At 40.7% G+C, this 26,127-nt stretch overlaps 1 protein-coding gene across 1 annotated transcript in view; it reads left to right on the top strand.

Moving 5' to 3' along the window:
- The window catches only part of dnmt3bb.1 (DNA (cytosine-5-)-methyltransferase 3 beta, duplicate b.1), a 61,887-nt gene extending 36,797 nt beyond the window's left edge, over positions 1-25,090 (top strand). Inside the window, exons 7-22 of the mRNA XM_083976294.1 lie at positions 621-779; positions 881-988; positions 7,369-7,510; positions 7,628-7,750; positions 8,840-8,884; positions 8,976-9,052; positions 9,831-9,943; positions 10,782-10,965; positions 12,201-12,285; positions 12,386-12,531; positions 15,356-15,446; positions 16,451-16,599; positions 17,776-17,861; positions 20,267-20,336; positions 20,457-20,575; positions 22,248-25,090. Of these exons, the coding sequence (XP_083832420.1) occupies positions 621-779; positions 881-988; positions 7,369-7,510; positions 7,628-7,750; positions 8,840-8,884; positions 8,976-9,052; positions 9,831-9,943; positions 10,782-10,965; positions 12,201-12,285; positions 12,386-12,531; positions 15,356-15,446; positions 16,451-16,599; positions 17,776-17,861; positions 20,267-20,336; positions 20,457-20,575; positions 22,248-22,389 (1,839 nt within the window). The 3' untranslated portion in view covers positions 22,390-25,090. The remainder of the gene's footprint in view (positions 1-620; positions 780-880; positions 989-7,368; positions 7,511-7,627; positions 7,751-8,839; positions 8,885-8,975; positions 9,053-9,830; positions 9,944-10,781; positions 10,966-12,200; positions 12,286-12,385; positions 12,532-15,355; positions 15,447-16,450; positions 16,600-17,775; positions 17,862-20,266; positions 20,337-20,456; positions 20,576-22,247) is intronic.
- Positions 25,091-26,127: the final 1,037 nt, after the last annotated feature.

The following is a 26,127-nucleotide window of genomic DNA, read 5'->3' as shown; positions in this document are numbered from 1 at the left end:
AAAATTTGAAACCAAAAAAATATATATATTTTTTTTTGCCGTGCGCCGCAAGATTCTTAATCTTATCGGTTAACGGTTAATAATCGGTTAACGAGCGTCGGTTATCGGTCAGAAAAGAATTTCAAAATGTGCATCCCTAGTAACAGTTAACCCCGAAAGACTTGATTCGGAACGATTTCAATCAGAAAGAGGAAAAAGTGTCCATGTGTGCGCCCCTAAGGTTTCTGCTTGTGCTCCTAATATTTTCAGTTCGGGGGCCACTGTGCTCCTAGTAGTAAAAAAAAAAAGTTAGTCTGGAGTCCTGTGAGGACTGATCAGAATCACATTTGAAAACCACCTCAGTCTGAACAGCCAAAAAATCTTATTTCAACCTCATACAGTCAGAGAATCAAACTAGATCCAGTTTGGATCTGCTAAAAATCCGATTTGGGGGTGTCGGTGTGAACCAGGCCTACGTCTCAGTCCTGATGTTTTCCCGAGTCAGAGACGGAACGTCCCAAACTGTTCCTCCACCGCAGTAAAAAAAAGCTTATTGTCTTATTGTTGACGTGACCTTGTCCTCCCTCGCTCTCCGTCTCTCTCCCTCTCTCTCCCTCTCTCTCTCTACCTCCCACGTCCAGGACAACAAGGGTTTTGGCATCGGCGAGCTGGTGTGGGGGAAGATCAAGGGATTTTCCTGGTGGCCCGGGATCGTGGTGACGTGGCGCGCCACCGGGAAACGGCAGGCCAGCCACGGCATGAGGTGGCTGCAGTGGTTTGGAGACGGCAAATTTTCTGAGGTGAGGAACGGAAAGAAAAACAGACGGGGCCGTGGGAGAGGAGTTGAATCACCGTCGTACGTGTCATCTGAAGCTGTGTTTCGTTTTTTTTTTGTCCCCAGGTTTCAGCCGACAAACTGGACTCCATCACCGCCTTCCCAAAGTTCTTCAGCCAGCCCTCGTACACCAAGCTGGCCTCCTACCGCAGGGCCATCTTCCAGGCGCTGGAGGTGAGTCGGGGTATTTTTTTAGGTTTTTCATTCTGTTTATTAAAACTCGTTCGGCTGCACGTTAGACAAAATCCCCTTAAATATCCCTGAATACAATTTAAAACTTTATAAAAGGAATGTACAACGTACAATAAATCAAAGAGTGCAGCTCACTATTGACAATGTGGAAGTGGAAAGAGTTTTTGAAAATAAGTTCCTTGGAGTTGTTATTAATCACAAGCTGTGCTGGAAGCCACATATCAACTTCTTAAATAAAATATCAAAAACTATGCAGGGTTCCTACACAAGTATGGAATTTGATTTTATACATTTCCAGATCTGGAAAAGTATGGACAATGGAAACTATTATATGGAAATAATATATTTATCTTAATACTCAAGTGAACTTCACTTTGGCTCAGTTATTTTGTATTTGCTATTGGCTACAAACCCCTGGAAATTATTTGGTGACATAATGGCATAAAAATTCAGAATAATGAAAACAAAAGATGCATTGCATGATTTACTTAGATTATACACATATAATTACTCAAATGTCACATTTGAGTAATTAGATGAGTAATTACCGAGAAGTCTGGAAATTAGGGTCTGGAAAAAGTATGGAATTTTGAAATTTCAAATGTGTAGGAACCCTGACTATGGCAATTCTATAAATGTAAAAATATCTTAACAATAAACTCACTAAAAATTCTGTACCAATCTGATAAAACCATATATAAGTTATTGTATAGAAGTTTGGGGACACACATTTAAAACAATTACTAAACCAATTTTCTTACTTCAAAAAAAAAAGAAGAAGCAATACGGCTCTTAAACAAAGCGGATTATAAGCAACCCACCAACCAACCAATTATTTATGAATACATATGAACTCAAATTCAAAGAACTGGTGGACTGCAAAACTGCACAGAATTAACAACAACATGCTGCCTGGCTGTATTCAGAATGTTAATATGTCAATAAAAGACAAAGCCATTACGACCTCAGAGGGGTGTGTATATTCAGAAAGTCAAAAATCACCAAACTAAGATTTGCTGATATTTGTATATCAAAATAGGCAAAATAAGCTAAACTTCAGCCTACACCTTTTCGGTCTAAATGTTTTTTTACCTCGTCAAGCTGCTGTATTTATGTGTGATCTATATTTCTAATGTAAGATGAAGTGACACGTCTAGACCGAAATAAACTAAACTAAACTAATGTTAAATGATAACGATGGGAGTGTGAGGCATTCCCCTGGCAAGAACACACTGGTTCATTGCAAGTTTGTGTGCGTCAGTGGCAGAGTAAAGCAAACACACGTGGGTTTGCTCCTCTTCTATCTCCTGCATCTCATTCTGTCAAGAACAGAAGAGACGACATCAAACCGCGAAGATAAACGAGGGCTTCTTGATTAAATATGCGATTGTGCAACAGATGATCGATCACACAGACACGTCGGGACCGTTTCGTCGTCTTATTGTCTCAAACTTTATCATTTCTGGTGTCATATGTCGGGCAGGCAGACAAATGATACAGCCAACATTGATTTTTTGTCATAATGTGTCAATAGTTACACAAGAGCTAACCTAAATAAAACACACACAACAGTATTTGACTTAACATCAGCAAAGTTTGTAACTGACAAATGAAGAACATCAATAGGAATGTTCAGGAAATACATCAAGCAAAAAAATACCTTTTGGTTTCTTTACCTGACATTTTTCAAAACCGAATAAAATTGACATCAGTTGCAGTCTGAGTGACAGGTCTGTCTCTGGGAATGTCTTCCAGTCTGTGTCCTTTCACCCTGTTTGTTTTTCTAGTGTGTGTGTGTGTGTGAGTGACAGATGTGTTTAAGTGCAGACAGTCAGTCGGCCTGCAGGCCTCTTCATGCTTCTGTGTCTGTCTGTCACTCGTCCCGCTCTGTCCGTCCGTCTCTCGTCTCTGTCTAAACACTCAACGCTCTTCAGTCATGATGATTTCCCTGGAAGTCGTTTCACATTGTGTTCCAGGGTTTTAAAAACGACACCGTTTGGCCAAATGAGGGCGCTATAAATAAAACTAAAGTGCAAAACCTCATTCAGGTGGGAACACTGGCCTCACATTTCCTCTCGTCACTGCTTCTGTATACGATGGCAGGAGTATTGTTTTACTCTTTCACATCTATCTTCACATCGCTGAATGAAAGCGACATCATTCTTTTTTTATTTATTTTATTTTGAATTTCAATTTTTTTTTTTTCAATTTTTTCTTTACTGTTATCCTCACATAATACATTACACAGCTGGTATTGATTTCTTGATTCACAATTATTGTCAAGAAGAAAGGAAAACATCAGCATATCAAAACATAGCTGTGAATGAATGAATGAATGAATGAATGAATGAATGAATGAATGAATGTTTTATTTTCGTGTCATGCCACCACTGTGGCCCATCCCATACGAGATTACAAGACACAATAATAAATACAAAAAACAAAAACTAGACAGTCCTTCCTGTTGGTGTTAACCTGCCTAACAGGTGTGACATAAATAAACAACTTAAGATTACTTTCAGTACTCAACTATATATCGCTCTTCGTCTCATTGCCCAGGCCTTTTCAAGAAATAAAGAAAATGCAAAAATATTCAAATGAAAAAGAAGTTTTAGCTTCTCAGCATCGTCTAACCACACAAATTCGTTATTTGGATCTACTTTACTGAACAATTTTTGTCTTATAGAGTCATAAAAAGGACAGTAGAACACAAAATGAATTTCATTCTCCACCTCTTGGATGTCACATAAATTAGAAATCCTATCGTCTTCAGCTGTGCCGACATATCTGCCTGTCTCGATATGAAGACCAAGAATACCAGCTCTCAATTGAGCACACAGGGATCTTTTCTTTTTAGACAAATTATACAAAACATAGTTTTCTGTATTGTAATTGTGTAATGTTATAAGAAACATTCATTCATTCATTTTCTATACCGCTTATCCTGCACTAGGGTCACGGGTGAGCTGGAGCCTATCTCAGCTGACTTCGGGCGAGAGGCGGGGTACACCCTGGACAGGTCGCCAGTCTATCGCAGGGCTAACATATATAGACAGACAACCATTGGGCAATTCAGAGTCACCAATTAACCTAACCTGCATGTCTTTGCACTGTGGGAGGAAGCCGGAGTACCCGGAGAGAACCCACGCATGCACGGGGAGAACATGCAAACTCCACACAGAAGGGCCCCAGCCGGCCGGCGGGTTCGAACCCAGAACCCTCTTGCTGTGAGGCGACAGTGCTAACCACTGCACCACCGTGCCGCCCTTATAAGAAACATAACCTGCATATTTTTAAGAAAAAACAACAGCAAAAAAAAAAGCAAAACTAACTAAAGACAGACAAAAGGTGGAATATAAGAAAAAAAAAACAATGATGAAACAAAACGGGATGTGTGGGCTTGCAACAGCGGCTGCATTCAGTTGTAGGGAGACCAAACAACAACATTATCTGAGCTTTGATATGTATGTATAAGACGTATAAGACCAGGCAATCCTTCAAACCAACAGAGAAATGACAAAGAAAGTAAATGGGCGGAGACAAGTGATTTAGTTTCTAGAATGTGACTGTGACATTTGTACATAGGAGAGCCATTTTGACCATGACCTTGTGAATTTATCCATTTGTAGGCGAAGTGAGAAAGTAATCTTTTCCATTATATATATATTTCAATATTTGACAATATCAGTCTATTCCTCTATTGTGGGGGAGTCAGGGTGCAGCCAGTGTCGTGTGATGGTTTTCTTGCCAGCAGAAATCAGAGCGCCAAATAAGTATTTGTTGAGATGCCCTGTGAGAAAGTTAATTTCTCCCAGAATAAAAGTTTTGAAATGATATGGTATTTTCATATGAAACATGTTTTCTAATATTTTGTGCATCTCTGACCAGAAATTTACAATTACTGGACATTCCCAAAATATATGCCAGTGGTTTGCATCCCGGCTCCCACACATCCTCCAGCACTGTGGATCCTCTCCCGCAAAGTGAGCTTTCTGTTTAGGGGTTACAAAGAATCTTCGAAATTACCTTCCTTTTTTAAAATTTTTATTTATTTATTTGCACCATAAAAAAACAGAAATGAAAGAAGAATAGTAAGTGCAGGAGAGGTTAAAAAAAACCTACATGGGCTTATAAGAAGCACCTCCCCAAGAAATATACACATTCAGAGGATAAATCAACAACAACAATAGGAGAAAGCAACAACAAATAACAACAAAAAAGGAAGCAATACAAGTGCCATTTTATAGCACACACTCAAAGAAGTCGGAAATAAAAACATGGGTATGTATAAATATAAAATAATTGTATTTAACTGAGTGTATGAGCATGTAAAGAGATAATGATCCAATGACAAATATACTGGAAAAGAAACTATTAGGAACCTTGATTTAACAGGTAAGCTTTCAGTCTTAACTTCAAAGTATTGAGGGATGAAGATAATTTAACAACATGAAGATGGGAATTCCAAAGTATGGAGCCTCTGTAAGCAAAAGAAAACTGAGTATGAGTAGTGCGACAAAAAGGGGGATGAAGTTTATCAGTCTGTCTTGTGTTATAAGAATGGACCTGAGAGTTAACTGTAAAGAATTCATGAAAGGATTTGGGCAGCAAGTGGGAAAGATGGATATATTTATAAATAAATACACATGATTTAAGTATATTAATATCGTAGACTGACATTATCTGAAGATTCTTAAACAGAGGGGCAGATGGAGACAAATAATTAGAGAAGGTGGCTAATCTAACAAATTTCTTTTGCGCGATTAATAATTTCTGTAAATTAGAAGGATAAGTGCTGGCCCAAACAATATTACCGTAACTGAGATGTGGATGAATTAAGCTATAATACAGTATATTTAAAACTTTCTGAGATATGAAATCACGAATTTTTTTGATGATACCAATGGATTTCAACACTTTATTATTAACAAGTTTAATATGTTCGGACCATGACAACCTCTCATCAATTAATACCCCTAAAAATTTGGTGGAGGAAACCTGAATTATATCATTATCCCCAATAGTGATCTTAGCGCTGGATTTACAATATTTTTTATTTTTTCCCGTAAATATAATAACATTTGTTTTTTTTACATTTAATGTCAACTTATTTATCTGGAACCATTCAGAAAATTTAATAATGCCAGAATTGGCTTCACTAATTCTTCCTTCTCCCAGTTATCTTTAATGTAGTCTGTGGAGTAGGTTTTTTTTAAATCATGAAGCCCTTATTTGAATTTAATTTTTTTTTCATAACAGCATAACGTAACATGACAACGAGAGGATTTGGGTATGAGGTAAAGCAGAAGGGTCGACATAAGAACATCATATAAAAACATAAAGATCCTGTTTGGAAATGGGGAAAAACATTTTCTATTAAAGGGACTGACCTTATCTTTGCCAACAGTTGACACATAGGTCGGCTGAAGTGGGACACTTCATCCTTTTTAAAAAGTCCACTGGTGTGTCTGTAGCTCACCCAGACACACACTGTTTTCATGCCAGGCAAGTGGGGCATTGTTTTAAATAATATTAATAATATATTTTGTATTATAGTCGGAGCCCTTATTCTTTTTCACCTAATCCCCAAGACCTCAAAGAACAGTTGTATAGTATATAAAAAGACGTTTATAATAATCGTCTATGCGTTTCCAACAAATATGTGAAAATCATTTTTATTTATTTATTTATTTTTATTTAGCACAAACAATATCATAAATAAACAACATGAACAATCAACATTACTGGGATGTGCAAAGGGGAGGTATGAAACCCAAGAGGGCTTATATGAAAACCTCACCCAACATATTCAAAGATCAAATTTGTTACGGTTTAAAAACAATAACATAGGAAAATAATTGAACAATAATGAAAAATAAGTAGAAAAGTAAGAGATTAAACAGTAAAATATAAGGAATATTTTCCGTTTTTAATTTTCCTTTCTTTTTCTGATCATATAGCTTTTTCTACATTCATATGACACCACTACAGAATGGATATTCTGAAAGCATTAATACACAAAGAGACCAGGCGAGAGAAATCCAGAAGAACATGCCATAGACTCTGAAGGGTTAAAGCCTGACACCCATCAGACTTATTGGTATTTTGTTGTCGAGGTCAAAGGAAAATAAATAATTTAATTCCACTTAGATTTTAAAGGAGGTTGGATTAACTCTAATGATCTCATTTTCTTTGTCTTTCACCTAAATTTAAAATTTCTAGTCTTCTATTAAATATTCTATTTGGGATTTATATTTAAATTCCTGCAGGATGTGACAGATTTGACTTCACATTATTCATGTGGTTTTTAATTTGACTGCTCACCTGTCTCTGTGTCTCACACTGTGACCTCTGTGTCTCAGATGGCCAGTATCCGGGCGGCGAAGACATTTCCTCCCTGTGAGTCTGACAACCCAGAGGACCAGGTCAAACCCATGCTGGACTGGGCCAACGACGGCTTCCTGCCAAAAGGAGAGGAGGGACTCAAACCCACACACAGCGCCAGTGAGGAAAAAGCAGCAGTGACCAGACTGTTTCCCCTCATTTAGCCAAGGAATAAGAAACTGATCTGTGTGTGTGTGTGTGTGTGTGTGTGTGTGTGTGTGTGTGTGTCCTCTGCAGACAGTAACCCTCTGGACCACCAGGTCCTCGATGTCTCGCTGCCAGAGTACTTTCCCAGCGCAAAGCGGCCCCGAGTCAGTCTGTGTAAGAACAAGGCTGCCCCCGAGGAGTCCTACTGCAGAGGTAGAGGTTAAAGTCAACTCAATTATCAACATCTTACACAATCTTGGATGTAGGCTATACATGTTGGAAATGCCCCCCTTGTGAAAAATAAACAGCTGTGCCCCCCCCCCCCCCCCCCCCAAACAAAAAAAAAAGGAGAGAGAGAATTAGCCTATTTATTATCATACAATGATCAAAACAATATTTGATTCATTAAACATAATTTGGTCTTTCCTGTAGGATTTGTGCAATCTTGTTTCTCAGCATATACGTAGCTATTAATCATCATGACATCCTAAAGCACTAATAATAAGCCTAAACATTGATATAGAACTCTGTAACACACTCATCACACAAGCAGCTACATGCTCTCCCTGTCCCTGTGTGATCATCTGGGAAGCAGACAGTCTGAGGTTGAAGTTTATATCAATGAAATGCAAAGGTGACACTGTGGCAGGTCTCCACTGTACGTCTTGACCACATGTCAGCTGTTCAGCTGTAGTAGTGTTTTCAGCTCCGCCGCACTGTGCAGCTTTTTTTTTTAAATTCCGGTATAGGCCTATTGCGGGAGGACATGCGGTGCTGATCCAATGTATTTATCTTTGTCACCGTGAGAGGCACCGGGTCGCTTTGAGCTGCGTTCATATGAAGTTACACCTGACGCTGTGCAGCACACCTGACGCAGGACAGGGCATTTTGACAGGTCTGCGCTCACATCAGCTGTGTTTATTTACCCTCACCCTGTCACGTGAGCGATCAGCTGTTCTTGTCTGACAGCCACCGCGGCCGCAGCATCTTGCTTAATGACTAGGCTACTACAGATTTGACGGCTGCGGCACCAGAGCATGGATGTATTGCACCAGAGTCAAACCGGGGGGAGAGTGATATGCCATCACTTCAATCACAGCCTCCATTCAGAGAAAACACACACACACAAGTGACTCGCAAAGCTGTCGCATGCGTGCGCGGACATTTTTCTCATAGCGTGTGTGACATGTCGCACTGTACAGGCCTGATACATCAAGTAGGCGCACCCCCCGCCCCCCTACTTCCAACGTGTACGTATGTGTGTGAAATGTAAACCTTACTAACATTTCTTTTCTCCCACAGAACAAATGGTGAATGAAGTTTCGAAGAATAAATGTAGTATTGAAGGTAAAAACTCAGTTTCTTGCCATCTGTTTCTAGAACTAATGCAAATTAGGAGTTGTTTTCTTCATCTCTCTCTCTCTCTGTGTGTTGTCAGAGTTCTGTCTCTCCTGTGGAAAGAGAGCAGCAACCTTCCACCCGCTGTTTGAAGGAGGCCTGTGCCAAACATGCAAGGTAGACTTTGTTTTTCTCTTTCCACCATCATTAAAGGGACATTGTGTAACTTCTCCTGTTATCTATTCACGAAAATCGATTATTTTGTTCAAAAGTATGTTTTTCATTCATCAATAATCCCCCCCATCAACAAACTGAAGTGTTCCTTTCAGCTCTGAATTAGCCGTTCATATCATTCATATCTACACGGAGCGGGTAAGCTCGGTGGTGTCGCCATGTTTTTATGTTGTGGCGGTAGGAAACCACGGAAACTCAGCGGAGACACCGGAGCTGTCGGCTCAGGTCGAGGTGGCGTCTGTGAAAAGTCACCGCGGTAACGCAGTGAGGAGGAATGGAGCGTTACACTGATGCTGCATTCACCTGCAGTCGGGCAGACGGCCGTCGGTAACGAACCAGATGTCATTTTAGTCACAGAAGTCGAGAGAAAGCCGGTAAAACGTGGGTCAGGTAAACAATACCACATCGCCATGACAACATATTGTCATGTGTATTGTTTTGCCTCATGCTGACGGACCACTTGTTTACATAGAGGCTTGTTTGTGCCGTTACGTGCAGCGGCTGTCGTCCGTCTGCCGTCTGCCCAATTTCACGTGAATGCAGCATGAAAAATACGATTGAGTTGCTTGCGATCTACAACCGCACCGCTAGATGGGAGAAATTCCTACACAATGTACCTTTTTAAATTGTCACTTACTGATGATGCACAGAAAAAGAAAAATGTTGCTGAGTGAGGTTGGATTGAATGACCCTGATGGATTGTGTGTGTGTGTGTGTGCAGGATGTGTACCTGGAGATGTCCTACATGTATGATGATGATGGATACCAGTCTTACTGCACTGTTTGCTGTGGAGGTCGGGAGGTTCTGCTCTGCGGCAACGCCAACTGCTGCAGGTCAGAAGTAAAACATGAAATACACACAACGTAGTACATGATACATTCCCACACACAGCTTAACTCAACATGCAGTATCCTTTTATTTTTTTATAAGTATTTCTATTAAGTGCAAATTACAGCAGCAATGGTAGTATGATCATTAAAACAAGACAGATTATATAAAGAGTCTGTATAAAGAAGTGCTATCTATATTAATATTATGAAATATTCAATATTGCCCATTCATAAACGTAATGTCTTCCATTCATGTTTGTTTGTGCATAAGTTTATCAACACCAAACAAAATCTTTCTGACACTTTTCAACATTTTTTTTTACTTTTTCATCTGACCTTCATTCATATTCAACTAGGCATAGTGGCAATCTTCATTTACCCTTCTGTCGAACATCTGGGCATCCATCTAATATTACATTTAGAGGTCCACAACTCTGGAATGGTTTAGATGTGGTTCTGAGGTCAACAACATCTTACACATCCTTTAGAAAGTTACTGAAAAAACACCTTATGTCATAACCTTCAGTGTTATTTTTCTGTTTATGTTAATTATGCATCCTTCTTCCTTTCTTTTGTTGTTTGTGTTTCATAGTCTTTCTATGTTGCACTGTACATTTTATTGTTCATTTTTAATTTTATTTGCTGTATTTCTCATTGTTTATCTTGAGTTTCATGTAATTCTTTGATGATAGGAGTGGAACTTTGTACAAGCCTTTAAGGCTTCGTTCCCTCCTTGCACTGTTTTAACTTGTGCTAAATGAATAAATCAAATCAAATCTATCTGAATAACAACAGCAACAATTAACACCGAAACAACAACTATCTGTGTGTCCTCCTCCAGGTGTTTCTGCGTGGACTGTCTGGACATCCTGGTCGACCCCGGAGCGTCCAACAACGCTCGCTACCTGGACCCGTGGAGGTGCTACATGTGCCAGCCGCTACTGCAGTACGGGGTCCTGAAGCGGCGGCACGACTGGAGCCTGAAGCTGCAGGAGTTCTTTGCTAACGACAACGGACAGGAGTTTGTAAGTCGCATTATCTCAACAATACATTTGCAGAGATAGGCCTACTAAATTAAATGAACTACTGTAGGTAAGAAATAAGAAAAAAACATTTGTGTCATACAAATGATTTTTTTCTGATCTGTGCTGTTTATTGTGGAAATATTAGAGGGTTTCACTTCCTCACCTCTGCAAAATAAATCCAGATGAGTCAGGTCAGGATAATAAAGCCATAACACATCAACAACATCATGCAATGCAATCCAACCGCCTTGCAAAAATACCAACTATTTCAAGTTTAATCTTTGTTAAGAAAATCCATCAAAAAGGGTGAATCTGGAAAAGTCAGTGCTGTGGTGAGAGGTAACTGTGTGTTCACACCAAAAGCTTCCAAAGCGTCAAAAACGCTGGAGGGTGGGCGTCAGACAAGACAGCTTCCAAAACGGCAAATATTTTCAGCCGCTTTGGTCGCTCGTCACGTGACTGACGTCAAAGTTCGATCGTGCTGGTCATTGGGGAGCCGAAATACAAAAAAAAGAAAAATAAGGGAGCTGAAGGAGCGCGTCATAGCTAATTACCCTAAAGTTAACCAGGGCTCAACTTCTCATCTGGTGACGCTTTGGACGCTTTGGAAGCTTTGGAAGCGCGGTGACGCCAGTTGACGCTTTGGACGCTCGGTGTCGCCGGGCTCTCATTGAAAATGAATTGACTTCGGCGTTTTGACGCTTTGCAAGCTTTTGTGCGTACACATAGTAACTAATCTGTATTTTTAACAAATGAAGTTCATGTTTCTTAGGGTGAATGAAGCTGGAGGATTTTAAATCCTGTCTCTGACTAGAAAGACCTGAAATCTTGAAAGTTCTTTTAAAGTTACAAAGAACTTTCATTTTGTGTTGATTTTGGCGACCCCTGTGGACAAAAGCGGTATTGTTTTGCCAGAATGAAGAGCTCAAGCGCATATTGTCGTAAAGACGCTTATCTGGCTCATGTTCTTCGCTCTGAGTGGCGTAAATCGTTTCATCCGGTGGACCAACCCGACCTCTACCTCCCGAAGGTATAGAGTATACTATTAAGAAATAGCTGATCTTCCCTCCAATGGCCTCCTCTGCTGTTGCAGGTCAAACAGAGACATCAGCAGAAACCACAGGCTTTTGCATATCCATTAAAAAGGTCTTTGTAGTTGCTTTAACCTAAAGTGTGATTCTACCTGGATACAGTGAGATCAAATTATCTAAGAATGTTATCTCACTGTCTTCTAGGAGAAACCAAGGATGTACCCAGCAGTCCCGGCAGAGCAGAGGCGACCAATCAGGGTTCTCTCCCTGTTTGACGGCATTGCAACTGGTGCGAATGAGCCTGTGATGCATTTGTACTGATGTGTGTGCGATGTTCCATTCGTCTAAACATGTGGCAGACCATCATGCAAAGCTGTTTGTGTATCCAGGCTACCTGGTTCTGAGGGATCTGGGCTTTAAGGTGGACCAGTACGTGGCGTCGGAGGTGTGCGAGGACTCCATCTCTGTGGGCGTGGTCAGACATGAAGGAAAGATCCAGTATGTCCATGATGTCAGGAACATCACCAAGAAAAACGTGAGGATGAGAATCTTGAAAGGCGATCATCAACTTTAATGAAATCTTTGCATCACTGAGAACAAGAAATAGAAGGAAAAAAAGTAGAGATTCATTTCATAATGTCCATTTAGCTTTTGTTGAAGACAAATTCTATAGAGGAAAAAAAGGTAATTACTAAAAGTTTTACTTTTCCATAAAGTAAAGTTTGTGTTTCCTGTGTTGCCCCTTCTACCCCTTCTGCCATTGGTTCACAGCAATTTGAAGGCAGAAAAACTCAGAAATGCAATTTTGCACTTCCTTTTCTGCTGATATGTCCTCTAACACAAGAAAAATGCCACAGGAACATGTGAAAAGCACGAAAAACACGATTTTCATGGGAGGGGGTCTTTAAAGCCTTGTCTGATCATGGCTGTCCCATGTAAGTCCACGCTCTGATGAAAGTCTGACGGTGTATTCAGACCTGTGGCTCGTCTGCTTTGTTCAGGTTTAGCAGCTTAACCGATACAGTTGTTGCATTCTTCTTTTGGCTCATCTGTGTTCACACGATAACAGTCCCAAGCGGTCCAAAGATGTAAACAAATGACATGCACGAACCAACTGTTCTCTGATTGGTCAGAAATCTCACCTGGAAGGAGGAGGAGGTTAACCGGGAAAAACAGAAAACATGGAATAGCGGTCTCTGGGGTGAAACACTCCAAATGAACCAGGTGTAAATACACATTTAGGGCTGGTACTCACATAAGGACTTTCTAAATCTCAACAGATTTTTTTTCCGTGAGAGAACCCCCACATGAAGGTAAAAAAAATCTTTGAACAGTTTTGATCGTATTGTGTGTGTGGTGTGCTTCCCCCACATACAAGAAACTTTTGATCGAAACAGTCACGATTGTTGGGGGTCAACAATTGTAAACTTTGACTCTTAATACACCACATACCACAGGATAATCTCATAAAATAATCTTAAAGGATAATTACCGTTTTTTACAATCTGGACCTTATTTCTAGCATAAAATACGATCATTTACTCACCCAGATAACTCTGATGTCATTACAAGTCGTTTCGACAAAATTAGGTCCAGCCGAGGGTCGCGTATATCCATATAATGTGAGTCTATAGGGCAGCGGAATGCAGCCTCTAAATAACACATTATCCGCCGCTAAACTTGTTCATTTCACCAATATGTTGTTATGATAGGCTAGTGCTATTCCCCTCTGAGTCCGGGGTTAGCTCTTATCAACATCCGGGGTCTGTAGGTTGACCTACTGACCTCTGACCTGGATGATGTCATCTCCGACCGCGGTGCGCCGCAGCTTGTTGCTGCCGCTAATGCTACGGTTCGTTTCTGTGTGTTTCCGACTTGTCAGAACAAAATGAGCAGCTGGATGAAGTTCAGCTTCCACAGGCTTCCTCTCCACAAACTGGACTCACTAAAGCTCTGGCTAGTTGCGCTAAAAATGGACCCGAATGCCGAAGCAGACTGATTATTATCAGAATGATCATCCTGGTCAGAGGTCAGTAGGTCAACCTACGGACCCCAGATGTTGATAACGGGTCAGCCCGGACTCAGAAGGGAATAGCACTAGCGTATCATAACAAAATATTGGTGAAATGAACAAGTTTCGCGGCGGATAATGTGTTATTTACACATTATATGGATATACGCCAAAAGTATCTGGGTGAGTAAATGATTGTATTTTATGCTAGAAATAAGGTCCAGATTGTAAAAAACGGTAATTATCCTTTAAGAGCCATAAAATCATCGGGCGATTTTTGTCCTTGGTTGGAAGGGGGGAAATTGGAGCAAAATCAGGCAGATTATCTTTGTGTGTGTGTGTGGCAGGCTTTAGAGACTGAAAGCTTGGCACAACAAGTGAAATTGACCAAATGTGCGCGGATATCTTACGTCTGACACCCTTGATTCCCCAGCACCTCCTCCTACATAACAGGACTAAAAACATGAGAAATGAGTAATTCAGGTCCCGGTTAGCATGAATGTAGGAGAGGACAGAGAACAGAGCTGACCTCATCATCCTGCAGGATGAGAACTATCTGCCACTTCCTCTGTGCAGCATCTCCCTTGGTTGTCTGCCAACTTCACCAAACCTCAAGTAGTTTTTGTGTTTATGAGTCAATGCCACGCTGGAACCGAGCTAATCACTTCCTTCCCATCTCCACATTTAACTTGGTTTATATCCAACTCTCACAGAGTGTTTGTCCCAAAATGTTCAACAAAAATGAACAGATGACGGCATGGAAGGATGGGACCGATTCAAACCTCTTATTGTAGCCCTTTCTCACACACACACACACACACACACACACACACACACACACACACACACACACACACACACACACACACACACACACACACACACACACACACACACACTCTTGTTGACTCTGGCTGGCAGCTGCAGTGGTGTGGTTTAGGGCAGAGGACAAAGAGCAGCTTCAACCTCTGTAAATCCCCTCAGGAACTCAGTGTGTGTGTGTGTGTGTCTGTCGAGTTCATGCCCCTGCGCTCTATTATCTCTCCTGTAAGAGATTAATAAGAGCATCCCACCCCCACCTCCTGTTCTTTCTCTCTCTCCATTCCCTATTTCTTTCCTTCTCTTTATCTCTCTCTTCATTATGTTGAGTGGAGGAGGAGGGATTTGTATGTGAAAGGAGCAGATGTAAAATTAGCAGTCGTGTGCCTGTCGCTGGTGATCAATTAGTCAATTAACAAAAATGTATTTTGGTTATTGAGAAATCCTGTCATATAAAGTGTCAATAGTGATTAATGACTATTGGTCAGGTAGCAGGAAATGAGGATTTCATGTCTCCTGTCTCCCTCAGATTCTGGAGTGGGGTCCATTTGATCTGGTGATAGGAGGAAGTCCCTGTAACGACCTCTCCATAGTCAATCCAGCAAGGAAAGGCCTGTATGGTAGGTACCTGCTGAAGAGAAGTATGTCATAGACTGCTGATTATTGTTTATTGATTACCATTGTTATTCTTGTTCTTAACTGGGCCACTTTTGCCAATTCTGTGTGCCAGTGGTTTAAGTGGCCACTCTTTTTTTTTTTTAGGAATGTACTGGTTATTTATTTTCTCTGACCCGACCTGTCCGTCGTCTGCTGCTTGTTGTCGGTGTATGCACGGTGCACTGCTTAAAGGGATAGTTCAACATTTTGGCAAATTGGCCCATTGCCATAATCCAGTTTTAGGAGTAGGTTCGGAATTGTTACCTTTAATTGTCGGTGCAAGCTATTTTTAGATCGGCGGAGCAGAGCCGCAAGCTGCTCAGAGCTATACTACGGAGGCTAATGGGATTTCTTGGTTTCCCTCATCAAATACACAATCCAACAACTCCAAAACGCTCTGGTGGACAAGTTGTGACCTGCACATTCACCACGCTATGAGATAATAACGGAATGTTACGAGACAGAGTTGTCCTCAACGTAAATTCCTGCAAAACTGCTGATGCGCGTTCCTGTCAGGGACAGTTTTTCAGCAAGCAGTCTCTGCATTTGCCTCGAAAACAACTCTGTCTCGTAACGTTCCGTATCTCATAGTGTGTGAATGTGCAGGTCACAACATGTCCACCAGAGCGTTTTGGAGTTGAAAACGATCCCATTAGCCTCCATAGCGTAGCTCTGAGCAGCTCGCGGCTCTGCTCTGCCGTTCAAAAATAGCTTGCACTGACAATTAAAGGTAACAAACCTAAGCTGAATTGCCCCCTTGAAGTCTAATAAAGTTGGTTGAGTAATCTGTAGAATTACTGTTCATATGCTGTAACTCTGCATTGGAGTGTAGTTGCAGGCTCAGACTGCAGGAGCATCACATTGCTGTGCCCTTCTGGAGAGACGTCCAGGGGATGCTGCAGTACTGGAGCAGGCTGGTGATGATTACTTGGACCCTGACTGTGATTCTGTGTTTTTTTCCCTCTAGAAGGCACAGGGAGGCTGTTCTTTGAGTTTTACCGTCTGCTGAGCGAGGCCAAACCCAAAGAAGGAGAGAACCGGCCGTTCTTCTGGATGTTCGAGAACGTAGTGGCCATGGGCGTGAACGACAAGAGGGACATCTCTCGATTCCTAGAAGTGAGTCACCAGGACTGTCCAGCTGTACCCAGTGCTTAGGGTCAGAGGGAGAGGAAAGGGGCCTGGGTTCGGGAAAGGAGGGGGGGGGGGGTCTCGCAACTGAGTGATGCGCTCTCTGACAATCGACCAATCAACTAGCACCTGTATACGCACACACGCCCACTACACACAACACCACCGCTGTCCACGGTGATGCTCAAACCCCTGGACCAACTATACAAGCACTGATGCACATATCATGCCCACACAACAATAAGACTTAGAAGTTTTCATTCGCCATACACACTCATTAATTCACAGCACAAAGTCATACACACACATCACTAATCAATAACACGCAAAGCACGACAAGCAATAAAAAACATGTGCTTACATTTCAGTTTACTTGTTGAAAACCACCCACCAACCATCCATACAGCCTTTTTCCTATATTCTTACTTTACTCCTATGGCTGGGAGCATTTTTTTTGTCCTTTAGTTGTGTCCTTTTTTTTCCCGCTTTCCTCCTTATTCATTTCATTTCATTTCATTTCATAACCTTTATTTAAACTCGGAGATATATTGAGGAGTAACCTCATTTACAATATAGCCGAGATGAAACACAAAACATATAAGGACAGAAGACAAGACATTTGAAACATACAAAAACATAACAGAATACCAGAATTTAAAGGTGACTAGGGTAAATTGAGACATAGTTAAAAGCACGAGCAGTTAGAGGTAAAATAAGATGTAGTTATTATTAAAATTGTCCTATTGATAAAAGTGAGGTAAGTTTCAATTGATTTTGCAGAGTGTTCCAGAGTATTCACGCCCAACATTCACTGACTGCGTCGCGGTGTAACCTGAAGATTGACGTCAATCAATTTTTTCCTTTTTCCCCCTCTTTTCTTTTTTTCAGATTAAAAGGCAATGAGTAACTATGGCTAACTTCACAGATAAATAAAACACAGAGCACAGATACAATGAGACAGACCTATAACACACAGTTTATTTATTTTTAGTATAGTTTTATATATATTTTGATTGACAGATTATCAAGGTCCAGGATCCAATCAAATAGGTGCAGGTCCCGACCCGCGAGGTGCCGGACTTGTTCCGGCAGGGTCAAGCACAAATCAAGCACTGGTTGTATTTTTTACTAATCACTTTGTTTCTTTGTGTTGTTCTCTCACAGTGTAACCCTGTCATGATCGATGCTATCGAGGTCTCTGCTGCTCACCGTGCCCGGTACTTCTGGGGGAACTTGCCCGGCATGAACAGGTAGGTCGACTCTGAGCATTTAAAGGTCATCACATCAGTGAAAAACACACACACACACACACACACACACACACACACACACACACACACACACACACACACACACACACACACACACACACACACACACACACGTCCACTCTTAACAATAATGGGTTTGTGTGACCTGTAAGTAATTCTTTATTTCTACAGCACAGTGAATAAATAAAACAAAACGATAACAAGGCACCAACACCATAGAAATGAAACAGTGGAAAAACAATAGTTAAAATATCTGGCTAATTGAATGCTTGCGGAAACAGCTGAGTTTTGAACTGTGCTTGATAATGTCCACCAAGGCAGAGGCTCTCCAGTCCAGGAGGAGAGCACTCCACAGCCCAGAAGCCACAGTTTGAAAGGCACGTCATCTTTTGTTTTCAGCCAGGTTCAGACTACACGATTTTTTTTTGTCTTTCACGATGGTCACCATGTCGGATTAAACGATCACAGTGGCGTAAACTCTTTCCGTGTCTTGTTCGGGAGACTGGCAACACTACAAGTATCACCCTGACCAATCATCGTTCACGACCGATCACGACCCTGTAGGCTACGAGTTCATAGGTCATCTAGGAGGCGTCACAACAAACTGTCAGTCATGGATGCTGTAGCGCTGTGTGTGATAGTGGTCTTTTGCTCAGACACAAAATAAAAGGAAGAAAAAAATGATAGTGGAGCCGTTTCCAGGTCTGGTGAAGAGGACAGTCTGACTGTCTGTCCTTCACAGAGAACGTGGGGGATATTAACAGATGTGTAAACCTCAACGTTAACTTATATTGTGCACATGAAGCTTTTTTTCAGCTTTTATCATTTACAAAACATATAGTAGTAGTGCAGTAATCATAGAAACAACAGGGTAAACATTACATTAATAATAAGTAAATGATACAGAAAATAAATAGAAATATTGCGCACATGAAGCACATGTTAACTGGGTATGAACAAGGCGTAAGAGCACTCTGTCATCCTATTGGTCAGTGTCAAGGTTCACATCGTAGGAGATGTCAGACTAGGCGAGGAAATAAAAAAAATTCTAACATGCTAGACTTTCCGTCGGGGCGTCGTACAGCGTCGTACAGCGTTGTAAACCCGCTGGTTGTCAATTATGTTACACTACACGTCCGTTTATCGCTCCCGACGCTCATAATCGGGCACGACGCTGGAAATGTGTCGACCACGAAGAAATCGTGTCAAAATCGGCCTGAAATCGTGTAGTCTGAACCCGGCTTTAGTCTAGTCCGGGGTACAACCAGGAGCCTCTGGTCAGAGGGCTGGAGAAGGTCTGGAATGTATGGGGGGGGGCTACCCTGTGTGTTAAACTTCTTCGAAGCGTGAATGGGACGGGGGTTGTATTAGTGTAATAACATGTCTGTCATACTGTAGCAGCTGGAAATGTCCTGGAAAATGATTTAAGGGGAGACACTACAGGTGAATAGGGTAAAAGTTTTAACTAACACATATCACCATGAAACTTGCCAAGTTTATCACTTACATTAAGACAAATATTTTTTGTATTACAAGTTTTGTCAAATTTTATGTTTAAATATGTAAATGAGGCAATATCTGATGAAATATGCGCTAATTTGCATACGTTTCCAGAACCGAAATCTAAACAATGGATAAAGCTACTTTCAAAATTATTGTTTTGTTTTGTTGACATACTAGAGTCAGAAGTTTTTACAGAGGGGATTTCTTTTTATCACTCTGTAAATGAGAAAATACTGTCACCAGCCCTAAAAAAAAACAAATTTCGCCCTGTTTTAGGAATAAAATGCTGTATAAATCAGACTGTGAATGATATATCAACAATCCCCTCTGTAAAAACCTTCATAATATAGACAGGAATAAAACTGGAAGGTTTGGTGTCTGTCAGTGCTGCTAAAGTGGAGATTTCTAGCTCAGAGTCTGAGGAAAAACTCATTTTGAGAAAACGGCCTTTAAAGACTTGTTCTGTAAAATTCCATAGATAGCACAGTATGTCACAGTAGCTGCTAACTTTTTGTAAATTTAGGAGAAATCTACTGACGAAAGAGACAAAATGAAACCGCCTTAATGTGGATTTTCTACCATTTCTTTTGATTTTTCTGAAAGAATACATGTTAAGGAAGAAAACTAGCCCAAAATCTCAAAATTGAACACTGAATGAAAAAACAGTGTTTTGCCTGTAGTGTCTCGCCTGGAAAAAAGTGGGAACCTTGTTTCATCACTTGACTGTAATCTGCCCAAAAGACCAAAACTAACTTAAAATTGTATCTACCATGCTATTGGGAAAAAAGGGTTTAGAGTATTTTCCAGGGTTATCAGTATCAAGTTTGAAAATCTTACTGTGGTGGTGAACCGTGGTGTGTGACTGCTCCTCTCTGCTGCAGGCCTCTGTGTGCCTCTGGGATGGACAAGCTGGAGCTGCAGGACTGCCTGGAGCACGGCAGAGTTGCAAAGGTCAGATATGGACGAGGATAGGTCAATGATGAAGAAACTTTTTTTTTTACCCACTCTCTGCAACTCCAAATTTCATATTTGCATACTTTCTCATTTGAACGTGTTTTTGTTGTCTCGTAGTTCGGAAAGGTGCGCACCATCACGACCCGCTCCAACTCCATCAAACAGGGGAAGGACCAGCACTTCCCTGTGCTGATGAACGGGAAGGAGGACATCCTGTGGTGCACTGAGCTGGAGAGGTGAGCAGAGCACACACACACACAGAGAGACACCAGTGTTAATGTTGTCAGCTATTTTTCAATTTAGTTTTAGTCTTAGTCTTGTGTCGCCCTTATTAGTTTTAGTCATATTTAGTCAACTTGTATTATTTTTTGTTTAGTCTAGTTTTAGTCCACTAAAATCCAAAGTATTTTAGTCTAGTTTTAGTCAATAGTCTTTGAAAGCAGATTGACAGTAATGTTAATAAAACCAATAGATTAATTTTAGTCTTTTTCTCACTCATCTCACAAGATTTATATTATTATTACCCTGATGAAGTAGCTCCACATGTTGCCAAAGATCCCACCAAATTTTATTTTTTTAAGCAGGTAAATATACATATCGACCCAGATGCAGCTACGACATCTCAAATAAGGAATAAGAAGTTTTATCTTCTATTGTTCAGTGTGTTTCAGGCAGGAATACATTTATTGAAACACGGGTTAACACGTGAAACGACTCTGTGTATTGAGTGGCAGCACGTTTTACCAGAAAAGCTCTGTTTGTACTCACCACATTTAGCACAGTGTGGGTGTGTGCTCCTCACTCAGACACACACACACCCCTGGCAGCAGCGCAGGAGGAGAAAAAAACTGACGCGCATCCAGTGAAGGCACTTTTTGGATTGTAATTTTAAAGGAGCATTATCGCAAATACAGCAGTAATAGCATAAAACAAGCTGAAATATGCAAAAGATGGGTCGGGGGGAGCCATAACTAAATTTACAAAAAAAATCGCCAACAGTGTAGTGTCCGTGGGGCAAATGCAGCATTTGTCTTTGTTATGATCCAAGCCGGCCCGGCGCTTGCTGCGTTCAATTGCACTCGGAACTCGCAAATACGACCTCCGAACCGGAAAAATGCAACAGTAAATTGTAATGTAGCAGTGTTAGGGTGCTCACAGTCACTGAATCGTCCCACTGCGGTCTGCACGTCACACCAACTATCATACATTTGTAGGAGGAAGTTGCAGTTGCTGTTGTTGCCGTTGTTGTGGTTGTGCGCGAGTAGAGCTGCCTCTTCCACTAGCGAGTTTTCTTTTTCCTTTCCCGCGATTGCACGTTCATTCAGCCTGGTGAGGGGGGGAGGGAGGGAGTGAGGGAGGGAGGGAGGGAGGGAGGGGGGGGGGGGGGGGGGCGCTGGAGGGGTGTGGGGAGATAATAACAGAATGTTACCAGAGTTGTTTTCGAGTTAAATTCATGCAAAACAACTGATGTGCGTTCCCCTCGCCTCGGGGGCAGATTTTCAGCAAGCAGACTCTGTATTTACCTCAAATGGCTCCGTTTCGTAACGTTCTGTTATTATCTCATAGCGTGGTGAATGTGCAGGTCACAACTTGTCCACCAGAGCGTTTTGGAGTTGTTGGATTGTGTATCTGATGAGTTTGATGAGGGAAACCAAGAAATCCCATTAGCCTCTGTAGCGTAGCACTGAGCAGCTCGCGGCTCTGCTCCACCATTCTAAAAATAGCATGCACCGACAAAAAAAGGTAACGAACCTACTGCTATGACTATAGGGATTATGGCGATGGGCCAATTTGCCAAAATGTTGAACTATCCCTTTAACACACTCATAGCTAGATCAAATATGAGTCTCATTTAGCTCGACTGTGATCATTCAGCGACACTGATGTGATTTTTCTCCCCACCTGCAGGATCTTCGGCTTCCCCGTTCATTACACAGACGTGTCCAACATGGGCCGCGGCGCCCGACAGAAGCTCCTGGGCCGGTCCTGGAGCGTCCCCGTCATCAGGCATCTGTTCGCCCCGCTCAAAGACTACTACGCCTGCGAATAGAAAATGCATCCCGCCACCAGCGAACCGATGCCACTTTATGAATAGATTCCGGCTTTTCTATCGTGACACTGGCTTCCAGAAACATCGTCTGTAAAGAGCTGGAGATAAAAAAACAAAAACAATAACAAAATCAGTGTAGCTGGGGAAAATAGTGAGAAGTAGCTGTTAGTTTGTGTCCAGATGTTTCTGGCCTTTCTGTAGCCTTTAACACACCTAACACACTAACACAAAGATACGCAACTACTACTAAGCGCCTCGGCTGTGCTTTGTCACTATATCTAACGGTGTCTGAGGAAGGTGAGCGTGCAGGCAGTCAGCAGCATCTGTAAAAGAGGCCAGTAAGCTGCTTCGCTTCTTTGAAAGGAGGTTAAAAAAAAAAAGGGAAAGAAGACGCCAGCCTCTCCTTTGTTTTATGTTAACAGTCAGACTGTGTAAAGATGAATAGCATTTAAACTTTTTTTTCTTTTTTAGAAGGCATTGTTTCTAAGTCGAAAACACTTAGTGGTATAGAAAAAGATGGAACAGCACAGCAGAGAGCAGGTACGCGTTTTTTAGTTGTAAAGGGCTCCGTATCGAACCTGTATCGCTCGTCCCTCTGTGTAGCTGATACAGACTGTTAATCTGAACACTTAGGATTTCTTGAGCCAAAGTCAGTAGATGGACAGCTGAAGTCCTGCTGCTCCACTAGTCTTGACATGTTGTATTTTTTAGACTTTTTTAAGAGAGAGGGTGTTTGAAATTGTCGTTTTAACCACAACCTGATACTGTTTTAAGCCCAATATAAAAAAAATTAAGCTACCGTATATCTACAACTGTACTGAACCAGAATCTCTCTTTTTTTTTTTAGCAGAGGTAATATGACTGTTTGGTTTTGCATACCAACATGTCCCATGAGTCTCAGCCACAGAAATACAGGGAAAAGCCTCATGGGGTGCTGTAGGTGCTTGGTGCTAACAATCTAGTCTTTTATCTTTTTAACAGTGCCGGTGTACCCGTTTTAGATTCAAATATGAAAAAGAGACATTAGTGTCATGTTGGAGTTGAAAGAAACCCTCCGGAGGAAAATACACTTAGCATTGGAGGCTAGTGGTTTTATACGTAGACTAGATTTTACTTGTTGTAAAGGAAAAAAACAACTATTTTACCTTTTTCTTTGTCTTTTGCTTTGAGATAAGTTCATATTAGTCAAAAAAGAGAGAAAAAAAAACTTTATCAAAGATTTTATAAAGGCATCTTCTTTGTATAGATAGTGTGAAACTTTGAGTTAAATTGTTAATGTCACAGTGACTTCTCCCTAAGAGCTACATGCAAATACTTGAAATAAGTCAATGCAAAAACAGATGTAGAGAGTACGTTTTTGTCTTTTGTCAACTATTCCAGACAGCTGAGGAATTAAGTGATGACATTAATCCTACTGTAGATGTTTTCTTTGTTTTACTTTAAATGTTTTAGTTGGCTGCAGCAGCTGGGTGTGGGCGCTCCTGGTTGGGGGAAAACAACCTCGGGTGTCCCTGTGTGTAAATGTGGTTTTACAGCTGTTTCTGTACCAGAGAGGGGAAAAAAACTATGGGAAACACTGGTGAACACACTATGTTTTTAAATTAGCACTGACAACTTTTCCTTGAAAGTAAAATTCTAGTTTCCAAAAAAGTAAAAAAGAAATTGACAAGTGGACTACCATGAAAATTTCCTTGATGATGCTGGTTAATATTTAATCTTATGGTTTGTTTGGTTTACTGCTCTGCAGTATAGAATTTGGTGCTCCTCAAAGATTATAAATATTCATCTACAGTCCTGTGCTTAAACACACTTGTTCCTAAATTTGTTTGCACATGTGTCATACTACTGGACTGTTTAAATTGGTACCGATTCTCGTAACGTGACCAGTGAACCAATCAAAAACTTGGTGTAGTCCTTCTGGAATATCTCTGTTTTTATCGTTGTTAAGACAACTGGAAGACTTTTAATGCTGTTGGCTGCCACCAAATCAAACTAAATGGGCATTACCTCAGACAGGGGCAACTGTGCATCACTCCTCTGATAGGATCTATTTTCTGTGAATACATACTGTAGCTCTCTGCTCCCATGCCCTGTATATATAGCTTGTGTTTGTTTTTTTTTATCACTGGAACTGTTTTTGCAGTGTTTTGTGTACTGTATCAATAGAAAGGTTTACAAGTGTTTTAATTCCAAGAACTACATTGTTTTGTTGATTTTTTTTAATACAAAATGCACAAGCCAATGACCAGTCTGTTTGGAAATACACGACTCCTCTTAAAGTGCCACCAGCGACCTTTTTTACTTTTCAAGTCAGATCTTTTTTTTTTTTTAAGTCACCTGCAAAACCAAAAAGTAATTGTTTACATGCTTCATTAACACTGCTGAACCACAAAAAAGTTTATTTTCTTTATGGTAACAGCTCTTTTAAGACATGTTATATTGAGAACACAAACCGAATATTTTAACACAGTATAAAGCTTGCTTGAAATTTTTAATATTATAGCACACTATATAGCATATTAATCAATAGCTTTTGGATATCTTGTGTTAGTCTACTTTAGATTTAAACCCTTTCTGAGCATATTTGTAGGCTCGTGTGTGAATGTGATTTGAGAAATGTTTTTTTTTTTACTACAGCCTTTTGTGCTTTATCTTCTGTCAGAATCATGTTTTAGGATTTTTTTTTATTTTTTATAAAACTCAAGTGCAAAAGCAAAAGAACAGATTCTGTTATTTTTTATACTTCATTTAAACTGTTTTTTTTTAATGTTTGTAAACTTCCTATAGCAACCTATATATAATTTTTACTCAATAAAACGCAGCCTGGCTGCTCAAAACCACCGACGTGTCGTGTTTTACATGCTCATTCACCTGTGTGTATTTATTTGTTGGGCTTTTCAGGACTTTATTATGACAGAAACAGATGGAGTGTCGGGTCAGGGGAGAGAGGGGGGAAATGTGCAGCAAAGACCTGCGAGTTGGACTGTGATTGGGACTCTACAGAGAGAGCCAGGAGAGCATCCCCTCTGTATTTGTTTATACAGCTTCTTTGGAACACCCCTCTAAGTGGCTTGTAATACATTTCAGGAAGTTCATTCATTTGCATGTAAGCAATCATTTCCTGCTCTCTTTTTTTTCAGAAGCCCCTTATTAGTGCGCTAGTTATATTCCAATTGGGATGATGAATCCCCTATGATTGTCATTGTTAAGGTCTAAGCCAAGAGCTAAAAAAAACAAAAACAAAAAAACATTGCTGTTTAACTCTATTTGTATTACTTGGAATATAAGATTTGGGTGTCACTAACAGAATTTGAGGATCCTGTTGAGGAGTAGGCTATGTTTCAAGCTTAGAGCATGTACGACAAAATAAAACCTGTGGTAGGTGTCATTTTACAACTGTGATGTTGTCTGACAAATTCAAGAAACACATTAATTAAAGATAAATACTGAACAGTGATTTCAGCTGTAAATCACAATTCTTAAACTGACCAATCAAGGAGAAAGCAAGAAGATAAATATTTATTATTTATTTATTAAGTCAGTGGTGTAGTCTATGTGATAGGCCTACTCGGGTATACCCAGTATACCCACTGAAAATGCATTAATATTTCAGTATACTCCACTACAAATTTGGTCTATCAGCAGAACTGAAATCAGACCCAACAGCATTTTTAAATCCAGATTAAAAACATGTGTTTCCATGTGAGCTCTTTTAAAAAACTTTAAATCTTTATCTTG

Source organism: Trachurus trachurus (genome assembly GCF_905171665.1).
Source record: "Trachurus trachurus genome assembly, chromosome: 7".
NCBI lineage: Eukaryota > Metazoa > Chordata > Actinopteri > Carangiformes > Carangidae > Trachurus > Trachurus trachurus.
The sequence above is the reverse complement of the archived record's forward strand: the minus strand, read 5'-3'. Positions and strand labels throughout refer to the sequence as shown.